This window comes from Pelophylax lessonae (genome assembly GCF_965119305.1).
Source record: "Pelophylax lessonae genome assembly, chromosome: 3".
Taxonomy (NCBI): Eukaryota; Metazoa; Chordata; class Amphibia; order Anura; family Ranidae; genus Pelophylax; species Pelophylax lessonae.
Window position 1 is genome coordinate 318,276,723 of NC_138770.1, and position 24,377 is coordinate 318,301,099.

At 40.1% G+C, this 24,377-nt stretch overlaps 1 protein-coding gene across 2 annotated transcripts in view; it reads right to left on the reverse strand.

The window, feature by feature from the left end:
* FAM131A (family with sequence similarity 131 member A) overlaps window positions 1–24,377 on the reverse strand; it is a 131,015-nt gene that overhangs the window by 32,824 nt on the left and 73,814 nt on the right. For both annotated transcript variants that reach the window (XM_082252376.1, XM_082252375.1), the window contains exon 2: window positions 3,131–3,255. In XM_082252376.1, coding sequence (XP_082108502.1) covers window positions 3,131–3,255 — 125 coding nt within the window. The remainder of the gene's footprint in view (window positions 1–3,130; window positions 3,256–24,377) is intronic.

Here is a 24,377-nt window from a genome sequence, read left to right on the forward strand (position 1 = left end):
TGGGGGGACTCTAGTTTGAGAAAATTTATACCTAATAAAAAAAGATGCAATTTCTATATGTAAATTTATTAATTTAAATATATTCAAATTTGAATTTGTGCATCTATTTCAGTTGGCTAAATAAAATGATAACAATCTCTAGAATTTTATAAGTAACCAAGTCATGAAAGAAGTATGCAAGCTGCTATTGCTTGGTCGTTGTGTTGTCAGACCAAGATTGTCCCACAGCAGTAGATTTTTACATGGGTGCATATTTCAAGTCATAACTGGGTAGATGTCGCTCACATACATTATGGGGATTTTTGTATCCTTTAATGGGTTTTATGGGTTATGGACTCTTTTTGGTGCATCTGGTGAATCATGTGGGATTCTGCAGCCAACAAAGTGCACCTTATTCTGTAAAATGGCTTCATATTCCACGGTTGTTATAGGCTTTGCAGATCAATCATCTGACTTACCATGTTCCACAACATGACTGACTGCACTATCAAAGCCCAACTTCACATTTCAAAAATACCTTACAAAATCACTAGCCCAACACAAAAAATTAAATGTGTAGGGTTTTATTTTTGTGACATACCTGTCTCCAACCTCTCACTGACATCATCACATACAATGCAGGACTAGCGGCCAACACTGGTCTTGCATTTTACACTGGAGAAAAGAGCATCAGTATTGGCTGTTGAGGAATCATGGATTATGATAATACTCTATCTTATCTCACAATGTCCCACAGCATGTTCCTCAGATACTAGCTTTGTTAAAGGCCTACAGCCGCAGACAGAATCTTACCCCATTACATTTCCAGGAGTGTCAGCTGCCTGGTATCTCTTTGCAGCTTGCCATTCCATCTGTCAGCCCCTATGCCAATAAAAGGTACAGTTATGACATAGGGGCCAGTGGATAAACCACAGTCTGTGGTGGAAACAAGGCATCTGAAACTCCCAGAAGTGTTGGATATTAGGGTTCTGCCAGAGAACAAAGTGAGTATCCAAAATACAGGCAGGGAAAGGTCTAATATAGTAGAAAAAAAAGTTTTTTTAGTTGGTATTGTTTAATTTTAAAAAGGGTGACATGGTTGCTTTAAGGGTATAGTGCAGCTACAAAATGTATGATGTATGGGCATTTAACATGTTTCATCTTTACACCAGCTTATTGAAAGGAAGCTGGCAGGATTGAAAAAAAAAAAAATGGTAGCCGTCAATAGTGACCTGTAATTTTTTAGGTTCAGGGAAATCATCCTTGTCCTTCCTTCCATGCTTAGGGAGTCAATGACCCGAAACATGCACATGCATATAAGGCATACCAAAGCCTCATATGTGAAGGAAATGCAGCCATGATCCTGACAGGTCCAGTCACATGGAACACATGGAGCCATCTAATTCTTTCCATCTTTGACACTTATTTAAATGGTGTAAAGAATGATATGTTTTACTCTGACTACAATTTATATAATTGTTTGATTACATTAACTGAAATAACATATTTCAACACCAGGATACTATTGAGTTACTTTCAATACGTAAGAACTTCATCAAACACCAATAACATGAGTGGTGAATACAAGTGGGTCTGTTGTATATGAACTAGAGGAAAGCAATCTGTCCATAGCAACAAATTCCAGCTGCCATTCTCACTGTAAGTAAAGAAAGACCTATTTCCAAAAATGGATCTCTCCATTGGGTGGAGTAAAAAAAAGCTCAAAGGCCCTAGGTATTTCACTATGTGTTTCTCAACAGAACCATTTTGGACAGTTCCAAGACCATATGGAAAACCAAAAAATGTATTGCGGAAGAATTTTTACGTTGTGCCCCACAGATTGGGCACTTAAGCTCAGTAATGCTTGTAACCACATCACTTGGGTTCACATCCTGCCTGGAGATTGAGGAGATATCCATTGCAAGCCCCCAAACATCAGGAAAGAACCAAGTAAGAGATTAAACCTTGCACTTTCGACTGCACAAGATGAAGAAACCTGTTTTAAGTGCAGTTATTTAAAACTTTAGGAAACCTGTTCTGGGATTAAGTACATAGGTTTCCATTTCTGTTCTCCGTCTGAACAGCTAGTTGCCTGTTTGACTTCACTAATCTAGAACAAGCATACTAATTAGGATTCCCGATCTACAACCTTGTTCCAGGTCAGGGATTGAGAAATGACTAAAGTCACTGAATCCGCATTACAGCAGGAGAGGTGGTATTTTCAGAAGGAGAGGTCAGTAACTAGAGTCTTCATTAAAAATTCAGATTTCCTTAAAAAAATACATCAAGTTTCAAGTAACACTAAATAGGTATAATTCCTCTTTTGCCGTCAAATGCGAGAAAACCCCACTATATGTTTTTTAAGGTTTCCCATTCACACATCATAACATAAAAATGTAAGAAAATATACATGATATATTTCTTACCTTTTAGAGGTTTCTTAGAAGAAGATGTCATGTCTGACTGCAAGAATTTCTCAACAAATTCAGTGTGAGTCTGTCCCAAAGGAATTCTTTAGGACAGGATGAGCTCCCTCTCATTAACTTACAAGGGGGAAACTGAGCTTCAAATTCTTTATCCAATTGTTAGGTCAAATGGTGTTCAAATCTATATTACAATTCATGATACGAGATCTGCCAGCACAGTACACACAAAGTTAATTATAGCAAACAGCTCCTCAGCCTCCTCATAAACAAGGAGAACCAAGTTGCTGAGGTTTACAGACAACAGCGTTTTAAAAAAAAAAGTAAGCCACAATGTTTATATATATTTTTTAAGTTAGGATTATGTGAATGGGAACATGCCACAAATATAAAGTATGTGTTTTTCCAATTTGACTGCAAAAGTAGAAATAAACCTTAAGCATTGTAAGTAAACTTGCAGTACCCTAAAGTGGCCTTTCAGGCAGCAATATTGTATGTCATTTTAGCATGCCTTAAGCACTATTTAACATGCGTTAAATGTTACCGTGGCTTAATGACTTAGGGTCTTGATTTACCCAGTTTAAATAAAGCTATTAAATTATAAACCAACAAAAGCTTAAACATGCTAGTCCATGCACAACAATGCCAGGGTTAAAAGGCTCAAACTTGCAGTGCTTAATTATTATTAACAGAGGCCAAGCATCAAAGCAAGGCAAACCATTTGTCACCTCTAGGAACTCCTGGCTCTCCGATGGGACTTGCAGGTTAAACCTTCTTACAAGGAACGGCCTTTTCTGGTGATAAAAGGCAGCACTGCACCTCCCTTCATGCCACTCCACACGCAGGGCTTCCACTGGGGGAACACGCAGGAACATATAGACATTACAGTAATTATGAACACTGTTCAGCAACATCCACACTATGTGGATGGGTGCTCATGGTACTGGATAGCACTAATATGTCAATAAAACTATCACTAGTAAGAATCTGGTAATAGCATGTTTCTATATGTGTAATTTGGTGTGAGACAAGTAGCAAATCAGGGTCTTTTTTATGTTAAAGAAAAAAAAGGAAGAAAAAAGGAAACTACTTTAGATTGTCTGAAAGTCAGAGGAAAGATTGGAAAGATTAAAAGTATTGTTTGCTGTACATTGTTTCTGGTATAAAACCTGTCATACAAGCATGTCGCTAACACAATTTTTCTATGGTGCCATTTCATTTTGGAGACGGTTAGCTTTTGTTTCCTTCGAGATCCTTGTTATTTATCACTGCTTACAGAATGACTTCTGTGATGTTTATACGGATTATTCTGATTTACTACACATACTTTTTAGAAAGTCTGAGAAAGGATTAGGCAAGACAACTTTTGACAAAACTGGTAAGTCAGAGGGAATTTTATATTAAAACACCAGATGCACATAGACTTAGAGAAAGAAAACCTTAAAGTGGTTCTAAAGGCAAAATGTTTTATTTTTTTAACTTTGTATTGTAAACCTTTACATATACCTATTAAAGTGGCTGGCCACAGATAATACACAGATGAAACTAATCCTGTATAGGTTGTCCCTGTTTATCTGCAGTCGTCTCCTCTCTACATCCATTCAAAGTGCAGAATTTTGAAAACTTGTCCGTGTTCAGAAGAAAGGGGGCAGAGAGCTGAAACTCCACTCTGCCGAGCTCACTTAGGAGAACTTAGAGATGATTGGAGAGAAGGGACACACCCTCTTTACAAAGCACATCGGAACAGAGCTGAGGCTGTTAATCAGCTGGAGCTCCCTCCTGTCACCTTTTTTCTCTTTGGTGTCAGGAAAACTTTCCAGAATGACTTATGCTGATCGTAGAGGAACAAAGCAGCAGACAGAAATGACACTAGGGTCCATACAAACTGGGCATTAAAATTGCTGCGTATACAGGCTTCTGGCAGTTCTAGCTTCAGCGTGTAAAAGTAGCTCTATGTTAGTTTATTTGTCTATGCACATTTGAAGTTTACAGGCATATTTGCAGAGAAGCGTTTTCAGGCATTAAAAAAACAAAACCCATCAGAATTGCTTTTTACTGGAGCTTCCAGGCAGAAAACAAAAAAACAAAAAAACTTTTGACGGATATAAAAAATAAAAATTCAGCAGTTTCAAGTGTAAATTGATTATAGTGAAAAATGAGCAGAGCGGAATTGTTTTATTAAAAAACACATAAAAGCAAATGCTCATAAACTCTCAAATTCTGCAATACGAGCCGCAATGAGCATTTTTTATGCTGCTTTTTCTGACAGAGGTTCTGGCATTTTTTCAGCCGCCTAGTGTGTATGTACACTTAGTGCTCTCAATTTAGACAAGTACACACTATAGAAGGATATGCTTTGTTCATATTGCAGGTCTGAGGTTTACAACAACTTTAATGCATTTCCTGCATTTAGGTAAAAATTAATAAATAAATAAATAAACGATAAAAAGAAAAAACAAAACAAAATGTTTCAATTGCAGCTCCCCCAGCACCTCCCCAGCTCTTCCCCCTTCTTTCTGGTCTCACAGGGTTTGAGAGACAACTACCAGGGCTATTAGGCAAAGAGGCAACTTTTCTTGTGTATGGCCACACATTTTCTTTCTCATAAGGCCCCTTTCACACGGCTCCGTTCTGTCGACTGGGCCGTTCTGCTCAGTGGGGGATCGATCCCCGCTCAGCAGGCGGATGACAGCTCCATCTCCACTCTGTGTGCGGAGACGGAGCTGTCAGATCCCTGCTGTTCTCTATGGGGGAATCAGATGACAACGGACCACCTTTCCGTTCTCATCCGATCCGATCCGCCAGACAGATGGAAAATAGGGTTTCCATCCGTCCGAATTTGACGGACAGGATCAGATCGGATCGGATGTCAGCGGACATGTTTCCGCTGACATCCGCTGCCCCATAGAGATGCATGGGGCATCCGTTCAGATCCACCTGAAAAACTGACAGGTGGATCTGAACGGACCGTATGTGTGAAAGGGGCCTTAGCAGAAATACAGTGGTCTCATGAGAGAATTTACACAGTTGTCTTACATTTCAGTGTAAATAGGTGATCCTAGCAGGGAAGTATTGCTTTGGGTTCCATGGGTTGTGTGTCTGCATGCTGAATAACAAAAACAGATGCAGAATTACAGCGTCCTGTGTTCAAAAACCAAACAATTAGTGAAACTGCATATGAAACCTTAGAAAAAAATGTTGAATTCTTGCTGCCATATTTCAAATCTCTGCAGCAGAAGGCTTTTTTAGTTGCTCTTGAAAATACTATAAATATCTACTATTGCAGCACCTATGTTGAAATTACCATTATGTTTTAGCCTATGCAGAGTTATATGATAACTTGTACCGACGACTGAGTAGATTACAGCTGCAAGCTAGACAGTTTCAATATTTTGTTCTGGCATGGTTTACATCGATCCAGTCACTGACATACTTTGCAAAACATGCCACTTTATCTGATTAGTGAAATACTGCTGTCCCCTTCACATATCTAATTTCAAAGCAGAACTGTATGCCAAGAGTATGTGATTAAAGGGGAATTCCAGCCAGAATACAGCATCACCAGTAAATGTACACAGTATGAGACTATAGGTACTTGATCAATCTATTCCTAACATCCAGGTTGGAGAGGAAAGAGTAGCTGGTTTTGCTGCTGTCAAGGAGCTGATAGAGTCTCACCCCTGGTCTTCATAAGCAGCCTCCAAATGACTCGACCTGAATGCTGGGCTCCTTATAAGCACCAGACTCTGCATTATTTATTTCAGGTACTTATATAGTGCCATCAATTTAAGCAGCATAAATACATATACATTTTACATTCACATCAGTCCCTATCTTCAAGGAGCTTACAATCTAAGGTCCCTAACTCATATTGTATTCATACATACACATATTAGGGCCAAATTAGACAGGAACCAATTAACCTACCAACACTCTTTGGAGTGTGGGAGGACCCGGAGGAAATCCACGCAGGGTTGGGATTGGGATTTAAACCAGCAAATCTTTTGCTGTTAGGCAAAAGTGCTAACCACTATGCCACTGTGCCGCCCAACACATATGTGCGAAGGGAGATTACACTAGAGGGGTGCAGGCAATCATAGCTCCTAACTAATCCCTCTTTTGGACCCAAATATCTCTGTCCCTCTTTCCTCCTCAGTTGGTCTGATGTAGAGACATTTATAAAAATGCATTATTTAACCAAAAGTTAATAAAAGTCTTATAGTACAACCAAAAGATCATCTAAGCAGGCATACAGAGGAAAATCAGGAGGTAAAAAAAAAAGCACCTTTATTTTAACATATCATTTAGTGCAGTGGTCGCCAAACTGTGGCGGGGGCCAGATGTAGTAATTTGCTTGCCTTTATCTGGTCCTTGGGGCACTATTACACCAACTGAAACCAATGATGGGGCACTATTCCCCTACTGACACCATCAATGGGGCACTATTCTTCTCATGGATCTCAACAATGAGGCACATCACTTCCAATAAATCCAATGATGGGATACTGATGACGGGGCATTTTCTACTCCCACTGGCCACAGTCTGACTCCCCCCCCCCCCCCCCCCCAGCCCAAAAAAAAAAGCCTGAAGGGTAGTAAACTGGCCTTTGCTTAGAAAGTTTGGTGACCCCCGATTTAGTACATAATAATTCTGTAGCAGCATACAGTGTATGGGGGCACAGCAGATGTGAATTCATGGTCTATGGACTTCGCACTGAAATGTATCGCTCATTCTTATCTCTAAAGTGTGAAGTATGGACACTTACAAGTGCATAGCTGCTCTTTTTTTGTTACTCAAATATATCAATGCAACATTTAAATAAATGGAGGCAAATGGTGGTAGATTCAGTGTACAGTTAATCTACTGTAAGCTAAAAGGATCACTGCAGTTCTGCCCTAAAAATAGTCTAAATTAGCCTCGCTCAACTTTTTACCAAGTAGGAACCCTTGAAATAATATTAAGGTCTCAAGAAACCCTTTCTAAATATACTTATATGTACAGTGGAAATGCCCGGTTACATTGGCAGTCTGTGAGAAAAATTCCCATTACAGTGATGGTCTGTGAGAAAAACATTAATCAGTTTAGGTCACCCACACTTTGGCGGACAGAGGGACGAATGCTCACATTGGTGGTCAGTGGGAAAACTTTTCCTCTTACAGATGATGAACATGATCACTGGTGTCCGTAGTTTGTTGCCTGAGAAATAAAAGAAGCTCCAATGGTCCCATTCAGGAGGTTCTGCTGAGTGGTGTTGGTGCCAGAACTATGTGGGCCCCATCAAGAAGGGGATTAATCCATCACTGTCAAGGGATCCCTGGCAGTCTCTTCACGAACCCAAGAAATCAACTAAACCCTGGTTGAGAAAGGCTGATCTAAGTATTTATCAAGAATAAGGATAATATTACCAGCAGCAGCATAATGCAAGTTTAAAACTGGTCAATCTGTGACCTCTTCAGCTCTCAGGTAGCAGCTTTTTACCCCTTGTATGTCAACAACCAGCATGTGCTTGGCATATAAGGAGACCAGGTCTGTGATATTCCAGACCTTAGTCAGGAATGTAAAGCCTAGTACACACGAGTCAAATGTTGGGCGACATGGGGGGGGGGGTTGGGTTGGGGAGTCAGAACTGCTTAGCCGGGGAGATCGTTGCACTAACATTGGATTGTTAGTACAGTGGCTCCGACTAGAGCTCTCAGTTTTTTTTTTTTTCGTTCAACCCAAAAAAGAATGGTGTTTACTAGGCTTTAGTCACAGCCCCCCCCCCCCCCCAGCTACCTATATCCCATTTGCACATTAAAGCAGCAGGAAGGCCAAGGACAATAAAGCTTCTGCTTGGTTGCAAACTTATTTCTGCTGAGCTGTCTTATCTTTACCCTTGTGCGAGATTTAGTTATCTGATTCATATACCACAGTGTGAATTATAAGTTATCCTTTAATGGCTGTTGTGTTTTTCAGGATCCATGGAAGCAGTATGCTGTCTGATAAAGGCTATATTTCCTACTACAGGTCAGAACATTAATTTTTGCCTGGAGTTCTCCTTCACAGAATAACACAAGAGGAAAAGTATGTTTTGGATAAGAGAGATGGCAATAGAAGGAAAACAAAGCACAGAAAATGTGGAAGAGATGAGAGTGATTCCACATCCCTTCACTTTTGATATAATGTGTTTCGCATAGATGCCAAGACCTTAAAATAATTTCCATGGACACCCAGTGTGTCTATGCAAGAGACAAATCTTGGAAGACCTCCTAGCATTACAATCCCCGTTGTGACATATTTACAGAACCAGATTATTAAAACTAAACTCCAGGCAGATTTAAAAACACACTAATTAATGATATGGATTTGTTAAATTTTGCAAAAGTTATGTATTCATTATAAAAAAAAAAACATTTTTAAATGCCACTAGTAATACATAGCTGTTTTTATTAACCTCCTGTAATGCATTTTACAGCAACACTCTAAGGGCCCATGTACACACAGACTAGGTTTACCGCCAGCCGTGGTAAAATGCAAAATCGTGCTGCAAGTTTACCACGTTTTTGCCGCTATTTGCAGCAGGCAGTCAAAATGTTCCTATCCTGAACGTGATTCTTCCACATCTAGGAGAGGGAGGATGAACCTCCCCTAACCGCAGCAGCTTCTAGACTCTTGTAAAAGCCTATGTACTTGCATGGACACATGGGCTTTTATGGAGTTGAGTTTAGGAGCTTTGGCAAAAAAAAAAAAACACCAAAAGCTCCTAAACTCAAGTTTAGAAGCTGTAGTGTACATGAGCCCTAAGCAGTTTGAATTCTGCAGCAATGCATGTGTGCTTACAGTAAGCTTGCTGACAGTAGAATAGAGCGCAGTGATGCTGCTTCCCCTCCATCACCCAAGTGTCAACCAGGGATTGCGTTAAAGTGGTTCTAAAGACAGAAGGTGTTTTTTTTTTTATCTATGCATTAAAGTAAATTAATAAAACCTTCTGTGTGAGCATCATCAGGATCCAGCAATGTACACAAGAGCCTTGGCTCTTCAGGAACTTTCCCTTCTCCTTGGCTGAGACAGCAGCATGGACCATTGGTTCCTGCTGCTGTCAATCACAGCCAGTGAGCCAATGAGGAGAGAGAGAGGGGGCAGGGCCAAGCCATGGCTCTGTGTGTGAATGGACATGCAGAGCAGTGGCTTGGGAGCGAGCCTGCTTGGGTGCCCTGATTTCAAGCTTGCTCTAGGAGCACTTGGCAGAAGGGAGGGAACAGAAGCACCGACAGGGGAACCTAGAAGGGGAGGATTGGGGCTGCTGGGTGTATAACCATTGCACAGAGCAAGTAGAAAATGTTTGGTATTAAAAAAACAACACAAAAAACAAAAATAAAAACCATCTCTACCTTTAATGAAAGCCTATCATGAAGGAAATGGTTATACCACTAAAAATGATAATTGCCTGGCCATCATGTTGATCTTTTGATCTCAGTACTATCTTAGTCACTGACCTGGAACCTGAAAGCAATCAGGTAAACATTGGTTGCAGAAGATGGCTTGCAATGGCAACCCTCATATTTCACTCATGGCAGATTTCCTCTAAATGCAGAATACCCCCCCCCCCTCCCCTTTTAATAAATCTAAGTCTAAATGGAAAATGCATTTGATATACAGTACATATTTCTTAGGATGTGGACCTAAAAAGTCAGAAACTGCGGTTAATAAAACATAAAAAAAATCTATAGAGTACTTACCTGTGATCCGAAGATTTGCCATTTACTAAACACAAGTAGCATGTTTTTTAAGTTTAAGTTCACTTAAAGAAACAAAGGCAAACAAGGAAGGAAATCTCACAAAACTATATGCATTTAAAACTCCAAACAATAGTAAACACACTAAAGCAGAAGATTTAGAAACATGTTGACCTTAAAAAATAAAATAAAAAATACAACCAACAGCCACCCTACTTGTTTCTAGACAAATGAAGCCAATATGTGAACTGCTAATACCATCCAGAAAATGCTGCAGCTGTACTTCTGTCAGAAATTTCACTAGATCTCTCAAGACAGATTTCACAAAGCTCCTCATGTGTGAGGTGGTCGAGGCTTTATTCGAACAAATGATTCCCAAATAACAAAACAATAGGCAGGACAAGAAAACTACAGCTAGACCTGGATAAAAACCCAAAGCACCAAGCAAGTAGTCCATGCCCTTTATATACATTTTAAGGCTTAATTTCAATTGTGACTGTAGAGTTCACGAGATCTCTGAAGACAGATTTCACAAAGCTACTTGCGTGAGGTGGGGGAGGCTTTATGGGAACAAAAAAGGGGTCCTTCGGATTCCCAGATAACAACAAAAGAATAGGCTGGACAAGCAAACTACAGCGAGGCCTGGATGAAAACCTAAAGCACAGAGCAGGTAGTTCATGCCCTTTGTATACATTTTTAGGCTTTATTTCAATTGTGACAGTAGAGTTCCTTTAAATAAACTAGTTAGGTTGTGTACATCACAAATCTAGACATGACAGAAATAGGAGAACCGTGCCTCAAAATCATGTTTCAAGAAAAAAAATGAAAAGAAAACAGCATTAGTTACTATCTAGAAAACCATATCTTGGACAACATATATAAAACAATAGTACTGAATGGCTCATGGAAATAAGTCTTTATTGTGACTTATTCTCAGCCAGTGAAGGCTTCAGCAAAGAATGATGTTTAACTTATGTCTATTCTCCCAGCAGACTGGCAAAAACTTGCTACATATAAATTCATGCATTGCAGATATCTGTCACTAGTTTAGGAGGAGATGAGTCTTTGCGGTATGCCACAAAAGCTTCAGAGCTTACCCCCTTCATGACAGGTCATTTTTTGCTACTTGGCACTGCGCTACTTTACCTGGTTATTGCGCAGTCATGCAACGCTGTACCCAAACAAAATTTTTTTCACACAAATATAGCTTTCTTTTGGTCATATTTGATCACCACTTGGTTTACTATTTTTTGCGAGATAAATGGAAAAATACTGAAAATTTTGGGGAAAAAAAAAAAAACACACAACAATATTTTTTACTTTCTGCTATGAAACCTATCCAAAAAAAAATATATATATATTTATATATATATATATATATATATATATATATATATTTCAAGGATGTATTCTGCTATATGTCTGATAAAAAAAATCTCAATAAATGTGTACAGATTGATTGGTTTGCATAAAAGTTATAGCACCTACCAACTATGGTAAACGTATTGTAATTTTTTTCTGTATACTACCAATGGCGGTGATCAGCGACCTAAAAGGGAACTGGGATAGTGTGGTGGGCAATCTGACACTGACGCAAACTGCCACTGACATCACCAGTGACATTTATACAGTGATCAGTGATATTATACACTATCACTAAACTAATAACATTGGCTGGGAAGAGTTACCGTCTAGGGCAAATAAAGGGGTTAAATGTGTGCCTAACTGTGGGTAAAGTGCGCGTTTACTAATAGATCTCTAAGTTTCTCATTTCTGCTTTGCGGGGATGAGAAACAAAGATTGTTCTCTCTGTACAGAGCCCTGTGTAAATTGTCAACACAGAGATCTGGGCTGTGATTGTACACAGCTGATCCACAGGTCCCTGCAAAATTATTGGCCGGGATCTGGTGATGGGCTCCCGCTATGTACAATCACAGCGGGTCCTGGCAGGGGGGGACACAAATGTGTGCGCACAAAACCTGGCAGCAGGCAGCAAAGTAGGGGTATGTAGCTTTGCCTGTGCGGGCCAACCGCCTGCAGTACATTGTGGGCAGGCCAGGCAGCCCACAAGTGCTTAAGATACTAACAGGGCTTATTTGCAAAAAGGTGTACAATCACAAATATATGAGTTCAAACATTTTAGAAGTGTTATAGGAGAAGTATGTCCAAACTGTAGTATTTTACTTCTCCTATGGATCATAGGAATGCAGTTGTTCTGCAATCCTGTGATCAGTTTTTAGCGGACTGAAGCCCACTGTCGGCTAACGTCACAGAGCCAGTCCAGGCTCTGAAAATATCCCAACCATATGGTTGGTATCCATCCAGAAGCCTGGATCGACAGCTGGCTCAGCCTCTCAGCAAGTTGCTGAGAGCCTGAGCCAGCCCCTCCCGCCCCCTTCACAGCTCAGCGCTCCATTGAGCACTGGAGGGGAGAGCAGAGAGCTGCTGACTGACTATCATGGCTCTCTGCTCTGAGCAGAGGGGGTGAACTAAGTGATCAGCGGTGTATGATTGCTCAGTTCTACGATCCTACATAGCAGGACCATATGATCTCTGCTGTTAAACAAGGGAAAATGACAGGCGGCTTTGTTTACATTAGCCGCCTGCCTTTCTCCCTCTGTAACTGACGATCGCGAGTGACCGGCGGACATCGGGTCCGCTGGTCACTCGCGCGGAGGTGTCCGTGAACGAGCGGGGGCAGGAGCGTGGCTCCGGCGGCGTGCGCTCGCCCCCTATTGGGTAACAGGTGAGTGACGTACCCATACGTCACTTTGCCTGCACGGGGCTGACAGGCAAAGTGACGACCGACCGCCGAGTATATGTACTTGCGGCTGTCGGCAAGCAGTTAACTGATGTCCCTTTTTCCCACAAATAGAGCTTTCTTTTGGTGGTATTTGATCACCTCTGCAGTTTTTTTTTTTTTGCGCTATAAACAAAAAAAGAGCGACAATTCTAAAAAAAAAAAAAAAAACAATATTTTTTACTTTCTGGTATAAAACACAGCCAATAAAAAAAGAAAAAAATCAAATTTTTTCATAATTTGAGGCTAATATGTATCCTGCCACATATTTTTGCTAAAAAAAAATCCCAATAAGTGTATATTGATTGGTTTGAGCAAAAAAGTTGTTGCGTCCTCAAACTAGGGGATAGGTTTATGACATTTTTATTTTTAATACTAGTACTGGTAGCAATCAGTAATTTTTAGCGGGACTGTGGTGGGTGGACAGATTGGACACCAGTGACATTATTACAGTAATCAGTACTAAAAATATGCACTGTTACTTTACTAATGACACTGGCAGGGAAGGGGTTAACACCAGGGGCGATCAAAGCGTTAAATGTGTCCCCAGGGGGGTGCTTGCTAACTGTGTGGGGGATAGACTCACTAGATGAACACAGAGATCAGTGTTCCTAAATATCAGGAATACAAGATCCCTGTGTTCATCTGACAGAACGGCGGTCTGCTTTGTTAACATAGGCAGACTGCTGTTCTGTCTCTATGGGGAAAGATCGCGGGTGGCCAGCGACCCACTGATTGCCTCCCCCTCTGGCTATTACACTAAACGACTTACAGGTTTAATTCTGTTTTAAGGCTGTCAGCAGATTGGCTCTACAAACCCAGCAGTACCGAGGATGTGCAGCGCAGGGTGAGACAGTGTATTACTGGATTTTAAAAACTATAGGCATTTATTTTTAATGTTTTACATAGGATATACCTGCAAAAGGGGCCAGCCTGAAGTGATCTAGCAGGACTTAATTTTCTAACTAAAGTTCCACTTTAATATGTAGGCAGAAAAAGATGACTGACACTAGTTTTCATTTTGTTCAGAAGGCATCTTAACCACTTTAGCCCCGGAGGATTTGGCTGCTCAATGACCAGGCCCTATTTTGTGATTCGGCACTGTGTTACTTTAACAGACAATTGCCCGGTAGTGTGACGTTGTACCCAAATTAAATTGACGTCCTTTTTTCCCACAAACCGAGCTTTCTTTTGGTGGTATTTGATCACCTGTGCGATTTTTATTTATTGCGCTATAAACAAAAAAAAGCGTCAATTTTGAAAAAAATAACAATATTTTTCAAATTTTTTTTACATGAAATTCTCAAAAAAAAATGTAAAAATCAAAATTTTTTAACATTTTAGGCCAATTTGTTTTCTGCTACATATTTTTGGTAAAAAAAGTCGCAATAAGCGTATTTTGATTGGTTTGCGCAAAAGTTATTGCGTATACTAACTACGGGAAAGATTTATGTCATTTTTATTGTTTTTTGGGCGGGGCGCAAGTTTTTAATCCAAGGCTCCTTTTTTCACTTTATAGTTTTTAGCAATTAGATTGGATGTATTTAACCTCCCTGGCGGTATGATTATGTCAGGAATTATGTACCAAAAGCGGTACAATTTTTTTCATGGAAATTTGGCGTTATGTATTATAGGCCTACAATTCTTAGTAATTACTGACTTAAACCTGACCAAAACAAGAGTCTAGTAGACATCCCAGATGTGATAAATTTGAAACACAAACGCATGAATTATAATCGAATCAATAATATAATATAATATATATAATAAAATTATATTATTGATCAGATTATAATTCATGCGTTATATATATATATATATATATATATGTGTGTGTATGTGTATATATATATATATATTATATAACGCATGAATTATAATCGAATCAATAATATAATTTTATATATATATATACGTATGTATATAGGTAAATATATATATATATATATATATGTGTGTGTGTATATATATATATATATATATAATATAAAATGTGTTATGTGTTTTGTGCAACGTTTTTTTTTTTTTAATTTCCCTCCCTAGTTCCGCTCCCATGCAGCATTGCTGCTGCAGGGAACGGAACTAGGAAGTCATCGGACCGACAGACGAGCGGCGGGACTCTCGGCTGGCGGTCACAGCAATGAGAGATCATCGCTGGATCACCAGGACAAGGTAAGAGACACCGCTGCGCTCTCTGCACATCCACCCCGAGCGTGACTACGATACCGATCCTAACCTAAAAAATCCACCCCGAGTCACGCTCGGGATTACCGCCCAGGAAGTTAATACTGATTTATATGAAAACTAAGGCTGGGCAAACATTATACAATTTTTTTTTGTACAACTTTCCTGAAGATTTACCAAAACCATATAATATAAAGTCAAACCTACACACTTCCATTTGTATGCAATCAGGCAGGCCCGTGCACTACATAGTTAAAAGGTAAAAATCAGTGAAATTGAATAAGAAAATTGTATAATGTATGGCCAGCTTAAGTCTTTTTGCGAGTCTCTTAGTGTGTGTACTCAATTAGCATATTATATTCCGCCCCCATGTTTAACAATAGGAGAACAAGGAGAAATAAGAAGGGGGAGGAGTCATTACCACTGTGTAATCACCCACTTGAAAAGGAGGAAAAAGGAGGTAAGGAAAAGCTTAGAAGTGAACTGAAACTGGAGCATGCTCAGTAGAGGACAACAGCTGGCTGCAATGGGGACACAGAAAAGATGGGAGGGACAGCTGAAGGCAGGATCAACCAGGTATATTTCACTCTACACAAAACAAATTCTTCAGTGGCTTTGTGAATATGCACACTGTGTTATATAGCATGTAATGAGAGTTTTTCAGAGTCTTGGTTTAAAAACACTTTAATAGGGTTAGTTCTGCTTTATGCCTTTAAAATTAAAGTACAACTAGAGGCAAACCCTTTTTTTTTTGTTCAGGATAGAGTGGAAAGGGATAAGAACACTTGTCAGTTTTTATTGCTATCTGTGTCCCTGTTAGAGAGATTCAGCCTCTCTATTTGTCCTGTTTACCATTATCACTGAAAGTAAAAGTAAATCCAAAATTTTGGGTTGTCCCCAGAAAAGTAATAGAGGGGAAATCTTCCAATGGGGACACTTGTTCCAGTGATCTGGGGGTCCCCAAAGAATTCGCTCAATTTGCAGGGATTTCAGATCACTTCCTGTTTGGTTATGGGACAGGAAGTCAAGGGAAATCTCCCCTAAGGGACACAGATGGGGGAAAAAAAAAGTCTGACGGGTTATAACTCTTCTTTGCTCTATCCAAAATGAAAATAAATGTTTTGCCTGTAGTTATACTTTTATTTCTGCAGTCCATGTGATCTGGCACAGTAGTTTAGTGCTCGGTGATCTAACTACATTTTCTACAAATCGAAGCTTCAATTCACAATCCAATGGGATAGGAGGATGAATAAGGAGAACTAGATTTCCCACAATTCAATGCAAAGGGAAGATTATTGAGACGCATTCAGGAAAACTCTGTATATGTGCGTATTTGTGGATGAGCGTTTGGAAGTCGTGCACTCGCACAGATATCGAATTAGAAGCTGTGGCTGTGCAACTGCTGCATCCCAATTGACATGGACAGGGCTGCCTGCATCCCTGAATAGGTAAACATGGCCCTCATACAGGCACACACTGTGGAATGTCGTGTGAATCAGGTCTTAAGGTAAACAATTTAAGGGACGATACATTTCTTTACTTCACACAGTGAGTTTCAACCTACTGGGGCCCCTTGCCTGCACTGCAGTTTGTTAGTTCCAAAAAAAAAGGGGGGGGGGGTGTAGACACTAGCAACAATATGACCTAAGTGACCTAAAAAGGTAATTTCACAAGCAGAAGCCTTTTTATAGTCACCCATTGTTCGTCCAGCCAAGCCATAATGACTAATTAGAATTCATCGGTGGCCTCCCACCCGGTCTCTTGAGGGAAAGTCCTTGGGGCCTATTCTACCCACCCACCATGGGGGTCTTCCAGGACAGGCTACTATCATAATGATTTCGTGTTAAGATGCTGATGTATAGATGGAAGTGTAAAAACAAAATAGTATATGTACACAATTATCAATTTATAAATTAATTTGTTACATTGCCTTGATTACAGGCAACACATTTTCAGATTCGGTACTTTATTGGGCTTAATGAAGAGAGTTTCAAAACTTGCTTTGAAAAAGTATATCCTATTGGGGGATAAATTGTAAAATTTTGATCCACTCCTTGGCTGGTGTTTGAACCAAGGACAGGCTATTGTATGTCAACAAGTCTCAGAGATATACACTATTGTGCAAAAGTTTTAGGCAGGTGTGAAAAAATGCCGTAAATGCTTTCAGAACTGGAAGTGATAAGTTTATTTTTTATCAGTTAACAAATTGGAAAGTAAAATGAACAGAATAGAAATTCAAATCAATATTGAATGAATACCACCAAGCATGGGAGTACAGGGCAGTACAGCGGGGAGACACACACCTGCGGGGGACTTGACTATTCCTATACAGGTATTTAAGCACGGCCCCTACAGGGGCATGTGAATCCTCACATTGTGAGACACTACATGGAAAGTAAGGTCTGAATCGCTGCAGCTGGGTGCCCTGTACTCCCATGCATGGTGGTATTCATTGGTGACTCCCTGCAGACCTCCACGCCTGCTTTGCTACCCGGGGCGGGGGGTGGCTGTGCCCTTTGGTCTTAGAGGATACTATGAATTTTCTACCTGCTCCTTGGTCTCCAGTTGATTTCATCTTCATGATATTACAGTGTCCCCTGAGGAAGACCTTTAATAGGTTGAAACGCGTCATCTCCCCATTATGGGGCTTTTTATCATGTGCACCACTTTTTCCTGTCATATTTTGATATGTTAATAAAGTATATATTTTTATAGAACTTATTCATTTTTTGACTAACACTATTGCTGCCTAAAAAACCCTCTGGGGGTAGATACCTTTGGTATCATTTGTTTCCAGTAATCATTATTGGGTGAGCAGCCACTCCACCCTCAGTGTTGTATCTTTAACTATCAAAAACACCCTTGGTGATTTGGCATGATAGATAAGTATCTGCTTGTATTTCTCAGCAGTGAGGATACCATTGATCCTGACCAAATCTCCAACTTCATTTGCAGAAATGCAGCCTCAAACCTGCAAGGAACCTCCACCATGCTTCATTGTTGACACTCATTGTTCCGCTCTCCAGCCCGTCAGCGAACAAACAGCCTCTGGCCACAGCCACCAATTTCAAATTTTGTGAATCTAGTAACTCAAGGAAAGCTGAAGAAATATTTTCCTTGTGGAGAATACATCATGGTATCTGGATAAAGCACTTGAGGCCTATATCATAGAGTGGGGCCTGGTTTAAGGCGAGTGTCTAATCTGTATAGTGGTGAAGGACTATACTGTATGAGAGGGAGTGCAGTGGAGCGAGAGATCATGTGTGATTATGATGTTTTAAGCACTTATTATTTGCACATTTGTTGGTGTGACAAGTTTGATGCTGCAATATTACAACGGTTTTGGATTTCTTCATTATCTACAAATGATTATGAAAATTGCCATTTATAGCACTGGTGCTTTGATATCACTTATCTTTCATACAATAATTATTTTTTGCACATTTTGTTGTTCGGTAAGCACATGTGCTATGACATCTATTTTATAGTTTAGTTATATTGTGTCATTGCTATAATATGTAATCACCAGTATCTATTTTGTGTCTTATATCACTAGTGTGTTGGTAACATTTATTGAAGTGATATTTCACTGAAGTTTATTTACTGTTTTTGAACACCGCAACCCTTTTATTTAAAAAATTCACTCATCAGTCCAGAGCACTTGCTGCCATTTTTCTGCACTCCAGTTCCTATGTTTTCATGCATAGTTGAGGTGCTTAGTCTTGCTTCCGTGTTGGGGTTATTGATTTTTGGCCACAATTCTTCCATGTAGACTACAGCTGGCCAGATGTCTCCAGACAGTAGATGGGTGTACCTGGGTCCCACTGGTTTCCACCAGTTTTGTGCTGATTGCACTACTGGACAGTTTCTAATGTTGAAGGGAAGTAAGCATGAAGTGTCTTTCATCTGCTGCATTAAGGTTCCTTGGCCGACTACTGCTTCTACAGATATTAATTACCTTTGCCTATTTCTTCGTGCTTCTTCAAATGAGATTGACATCTTGAAAACCCCAGTCTGCTTTGAAATCTTTGCCTGGGAAAGACCCTGCTGATGCAATATAACTACTATAGCAAGACTGTGCTCAGTCTTACCATGATGTAAGATCTGTGATATGAAATGGTCTTCCACAATCTCACCTTAGTAGCAGAGTTTGGCTGTTTCTTACCCAGTTTGAAACCTCTCACACAGCAGTTTCTGTTTCACCTAATGACTGTGTTGCAACCCACATATGAAATTGATGATCATTAGCACCTGCTTGGTATAATTGGTTAAGCTTTATACACCTGACTGGAGCTGAATGATACTTTGCAGAGCATTCAGCAAGTTTTGTTGAAGCTTTTAAATGCTCTCAAAGCTTGCTGTTCACACTGCTCTTATACAAGCTTAACCAGTTCCTTACTGGCACATTGTAAAAGGACGCCCGAAGGAGTGCTCCGTCCCTCCGGGAGGGCGTCATATGACACAGCCTATCCCCAATTAGTGTATAGAGCCAATAAAAATGGCTTTTTACCACGTGGCCAGCTGTGATTGGACACAGGCGGTCACATGCACTGTACTGGCGATCGGGGATGGAGAGTGTCACTCTGACACAGCCCATCCCCAATCAGGGTAAAGAGCCAATGAAAATGGCTCTTTACCATGTGACCAGCTGTGATTGGACAGAATGTAAACAAGTTGTGGTAACTAACTGTTATGGGGCTCTCCTCCCCACAAACCGATCCTGTGCAAGGAGGAGATTGCCGTAACAGCTAGTTACCGCCCACAGTACATAGTAAAACACACTGATTGCCTCCAGTAATAAAGAGTACCTGTCACAACACATCAGAGTACCCGAGTACCTGTCACCAGCCCATCAGTGTACCCGAGTACCGGTCATCAGCCCATCAGAGTACCTGAGTACCTGTCACCAGCCAATCAGAGTACCCAAATACCTGTCACCAGCCCAGAGTACCTATCTGCAGACCATCAGAGTACTCGAGTACCTGTCTCCAGCCCATTAGAGTACCCAAGTACCTATATCAGAGTACCAAAGTACCTGTTTCCAGCCCATCAGAGTACCCGAGTACCTTTCTGCAGCCCATCAGAATACCCCCATACCTGTCTCCAAGCCCATAAGAGTACCCATCTCCGGCCCATCAGAGTACCCTAGTACCTATCTACAGACCATCAGAGTACCCGAGTACCTATCTACAGACCCATCAGAGTACCCGAGTACCTATCTACAGAACATCAGAGTACCCGAGTACCTGTCTTCAGCCCAGAGTACCTATCTGCAGACCATCAGAGTAACCGAGCACCTTTCTCCAGCCCATCCAAGTACCTATATCAGAGTACCAAAGTACCTATCTGTATCCCATCAGAGTACCCGAGTACCTATCTGCAGCCAATCAGGGTACTCATCTGCAGCCCATCAGAGTACCCGAGTACCTATCTTCAGCCCATCAGATTACCCGAGTACCTGTCTCCAGCCCATCAGAGAACCCGAGTACCATTCTGCAGCCCATCAGAGTACCTATCTGCAGCCCATGCCTATGAGAGAGAGTGTAACGCCTGAAGGTGCAACTTGGATGTTGGGACTTTGTATGTGGCCAGGCTGTGAAAATGTCATACACATGTGGTATCATCATACTCAGGAGGAGTAGCAGAATGTATTTTGGAGTGTAATTTTTGCAATGTACATGCTATGAGTTGGAAATATCTTATGAATTGACAACTTTGTGTAAAAAAAAAAAAAAAAAAAATTATTTTCTTTTTACATTTTCCAAAAACTTGTGGAAAAAAATGACATGTTCAAAAGACTCATAATGCCCCAGACAATATACATTGGGGTGTTTGCTTTCCAAAATGGGGTAATTTTCTGCGTAATTCCACTGTCCTGGTGCTTCAGGGCCTTCAAAAATTTGATTGGGGAACTAGATATGTAATCCTAGAATGCCTAACAGTGCTCCCTGCATGTTGGACGTCTCTAGGTGGCCAGGCTGTGAAAAATTCTCACACATGTGGTATCGACATACAGGAGAAGTAGCAGAATGTGTTTTGGGGTGTAATTGCAAGTATGTACAGTGGGTACGGAAAGTATTCAGACCCCCTTAAATTTTTCACTCTTTGTTATATTGCAGCCATTTGCTAAAATCATTTAAGTTCATTCTTCTTCCTCATGAATGTACACATAGCACCCCATACTGACAGAAAAACACAGAATTGTTGACATTGTTGCAGATTTATTAAAAAAGAAAAACTGAAATATCACATGGTCCTAAGTATTCAGACCCTTTGCTGTGACACTCATATATTTAACTCAGGTGCTTTCCATTTCTTCTGATCATCCTTGAGATGGTTCTACACCTTCATTTGAGTCCAGCTGTGTTTGATTATACTGATTGGACTTGATTAGGAAAGCCACACACCTGTCTTTATAAGACCTTCCAGATCACAATGCATGTCAGAGCAAATGAGAATCATGAGGTCAAAGGAACTGCCTGAAGAGCTCAGAGACAGAATTGTGGCAAGGCACAGATCTGGCCAAGGTTGCAAAAATATTTCTGCTGCACTTAAGGTTCCTAAGAGCACAGTGGCCTCCATAATCCTTAAATGGAAGATGTTTGGGACGACCAGAACCCTTCCTAGAGCTGGCCGTCCTGCCAAACTGAGCTATCGGGGGAGAAGAGCCTTGGTGAGAGAGGTAAAGAAGAACCCAAAGATCACTGTGGCTGAGCTCCAGAGATGCAGTCAGGAGATGGGAGAAAGTTGTAGAAAGTCAACCATCACTGCAGCCCTCCACCAGTCGGGGCTTTATGGCAGAGTGGCTCGACGGAAGCCTCTCCTCAGTGTAAGACACATGAAAGCCTGCATGGAGTTTGCTAAAAAACACCTGAAGGACTCCAAGATGGTGAGAAATAAGATTCTCTGGTCTGATGAGTCCAAAATAGAACTTTTTGGCCTTAATTCTAAGCGGTATGTGTGGAGAAAACCAGGCACTGCTCATCGCCTGTCCAATACAGTCCCAACAGTGAAGCATGGTGGTGGCAGCGTCATGCTGTGGGGGTGTTTTTTAGCTGCAGGGACAGGACGACTGGTTGCAATCGAGGGAAAGATGAATGCGGCCAAGTACAGGGATATCCTGGACAAAAACCTTCTCCAGAGTGCTCTGGACCTCAGACTGGGCCGAAGGTTTACCTTCCAACAAGACAATGACCATTAGCACACAGCTAAAATAACGAATGAGTGGCTTCACAACAACTCTGTGACTGTTCTTTAATGGCCCAGCCAGAGCCCTGACTTAAACCCAATTGAGCATCTCTGGAGAGACCTAAAAATGGCTGTCCACCAACGTTTACCATCCAACCTGACAGAACTGGAGAGGATCTGCAAGGAGGAATGGCAGAGGATCCCCAAATCCAGGTGTGAAAGACTTGTTGCATCTTTCCCAAAAAGACTCCTGGCTGTATTAGATCAAAAGGGGGCTTCTACTAAATACTGAGCAAAGGGTCTGAATACTTAGGACCATGTGATATTTCAGTTTTTCTTTTTTAATAAATCTGCAACAATGTCAACAATTCTGTGTTTTTCTGTCAGCATGGGCTGCTATGTGTACATTCATGAGGAAGAAGAATGAACCTAAATGATTTTAGCAAATGGCTGTAATATAACAAAGGGTGAAAAATTTAAGGGGGTCTGAATACTTTCCGTACCCACTGTATATGCTGTGTGTGAGAAATAACTTATGACAATTTTGTGTAAAAAAAAAGATTTCTTAATTTTTTTCAAGAACTGTGGGGAAAAATTACAAATTCAAGAAACTCAATATGCCTCTTACTAAATACCTTGGAATGTCTAGTTTCCAAAAAGGGGTCCTTGGGGGAGTATTTGTGCTGTGATGACATTTTAGGGCCTCAACAAATGAGATAGGCCGTCAGTACATCAGGTGTCATCAATTTTTAATGATTGGTAAAAATAACCCGAATTAGTGGATATTATTAAGTCTTTGTAAAAGTTGTAGAGTCTACAAGCTATGGTGCCAAAGTTTTGAAGCGGTATAAATTTTGACTCAAATTTATGAACAAAAATTATTGATTTGCAAAATTTTAAAACCGAAACTAAAAAAAGTGTTTTTTTTTTAAATTTTTCACTCTTTTTTCATTTAAACGCAAAAAAATTAAAAAAACAAGTGGTAATAAAATACCACAAAAGAAAGCTCGGTTTGTGTGAAAAAAATGATTAACATTTTGATTGGCTACAGAGTTGCATGACTGAGAAATTGTCAATAGTGTGAGAACGCTGAAAGCTGACAATTGGTCTGTGCAGGAAGGGGGTGAAAGTGCTCAGTATTGAAGTGGTTAAACCGTGTGAAGCATACCTAAGAATTGGTGCTGGTTTGAAGCAAAAAAAATAGTCACACCAAATATTGATTTTATTTCGATTTTTCTTCTGTCCACTTACTTTGCATTTTGTATATTGATAAAATAATTAAAATATATATTTTTGAAAGCATTCCTACTTTACATCATTTCTTCACACATGCCTAAAACTTTTGCACAGTATTGCTATTGGCACACAAGTTTATCTGTTTTTATGCAATGAAAAGCATGGTGTTCTGCAACTCAGAGCTTAGAAAATGAAAACAGAAGAAAATAAGTGGTGCCATACTGACTGTGGAACTAGCATTATTAGAGTTGACAGTTTGCTTCAAAGTTTGACCAGTGTTGGATCGGCCTCCTGACACTGCCTGAGCTGACTGACCCTGGAACACTGCTGTCAATGGCAAGTCCTTGACTGTATATGTTAGCACCATATAATTAAGTGCAACAAGCCACAATGTCATATAAACGATAAAAACAAGATGCAAATAGAAAATATGGAAGCTGAATAGTGAAAATGACATTGGATTTGAAAGAAATGAGAAACATAAAATACATTTTACAATAATTATATATATATATATATATATATATATATATATATATATATATATATATATATATATATATATTACAAACCCAAATCCAAAAAAGTTGGGACAATGTACAAATTGTGAATAAAAATAGAATGCAATGATGTGGAACTTTCAAATTTCAATATTTTATTCAGAATACAACATAGATGACATATCAAATGTTTAAACTGAGAAAATGCATCATTTTAAGGGAAAAATAAGTTGATTTTAAATTTCATGGCATCAACACATCTCAAAAAAGTTGAGACAAGGCCATGTTTACCACTGTGTGGCATCCTCTCTTCTTTTTATAACAGTCTGCAACCGTCTGGGGACTGAGGAG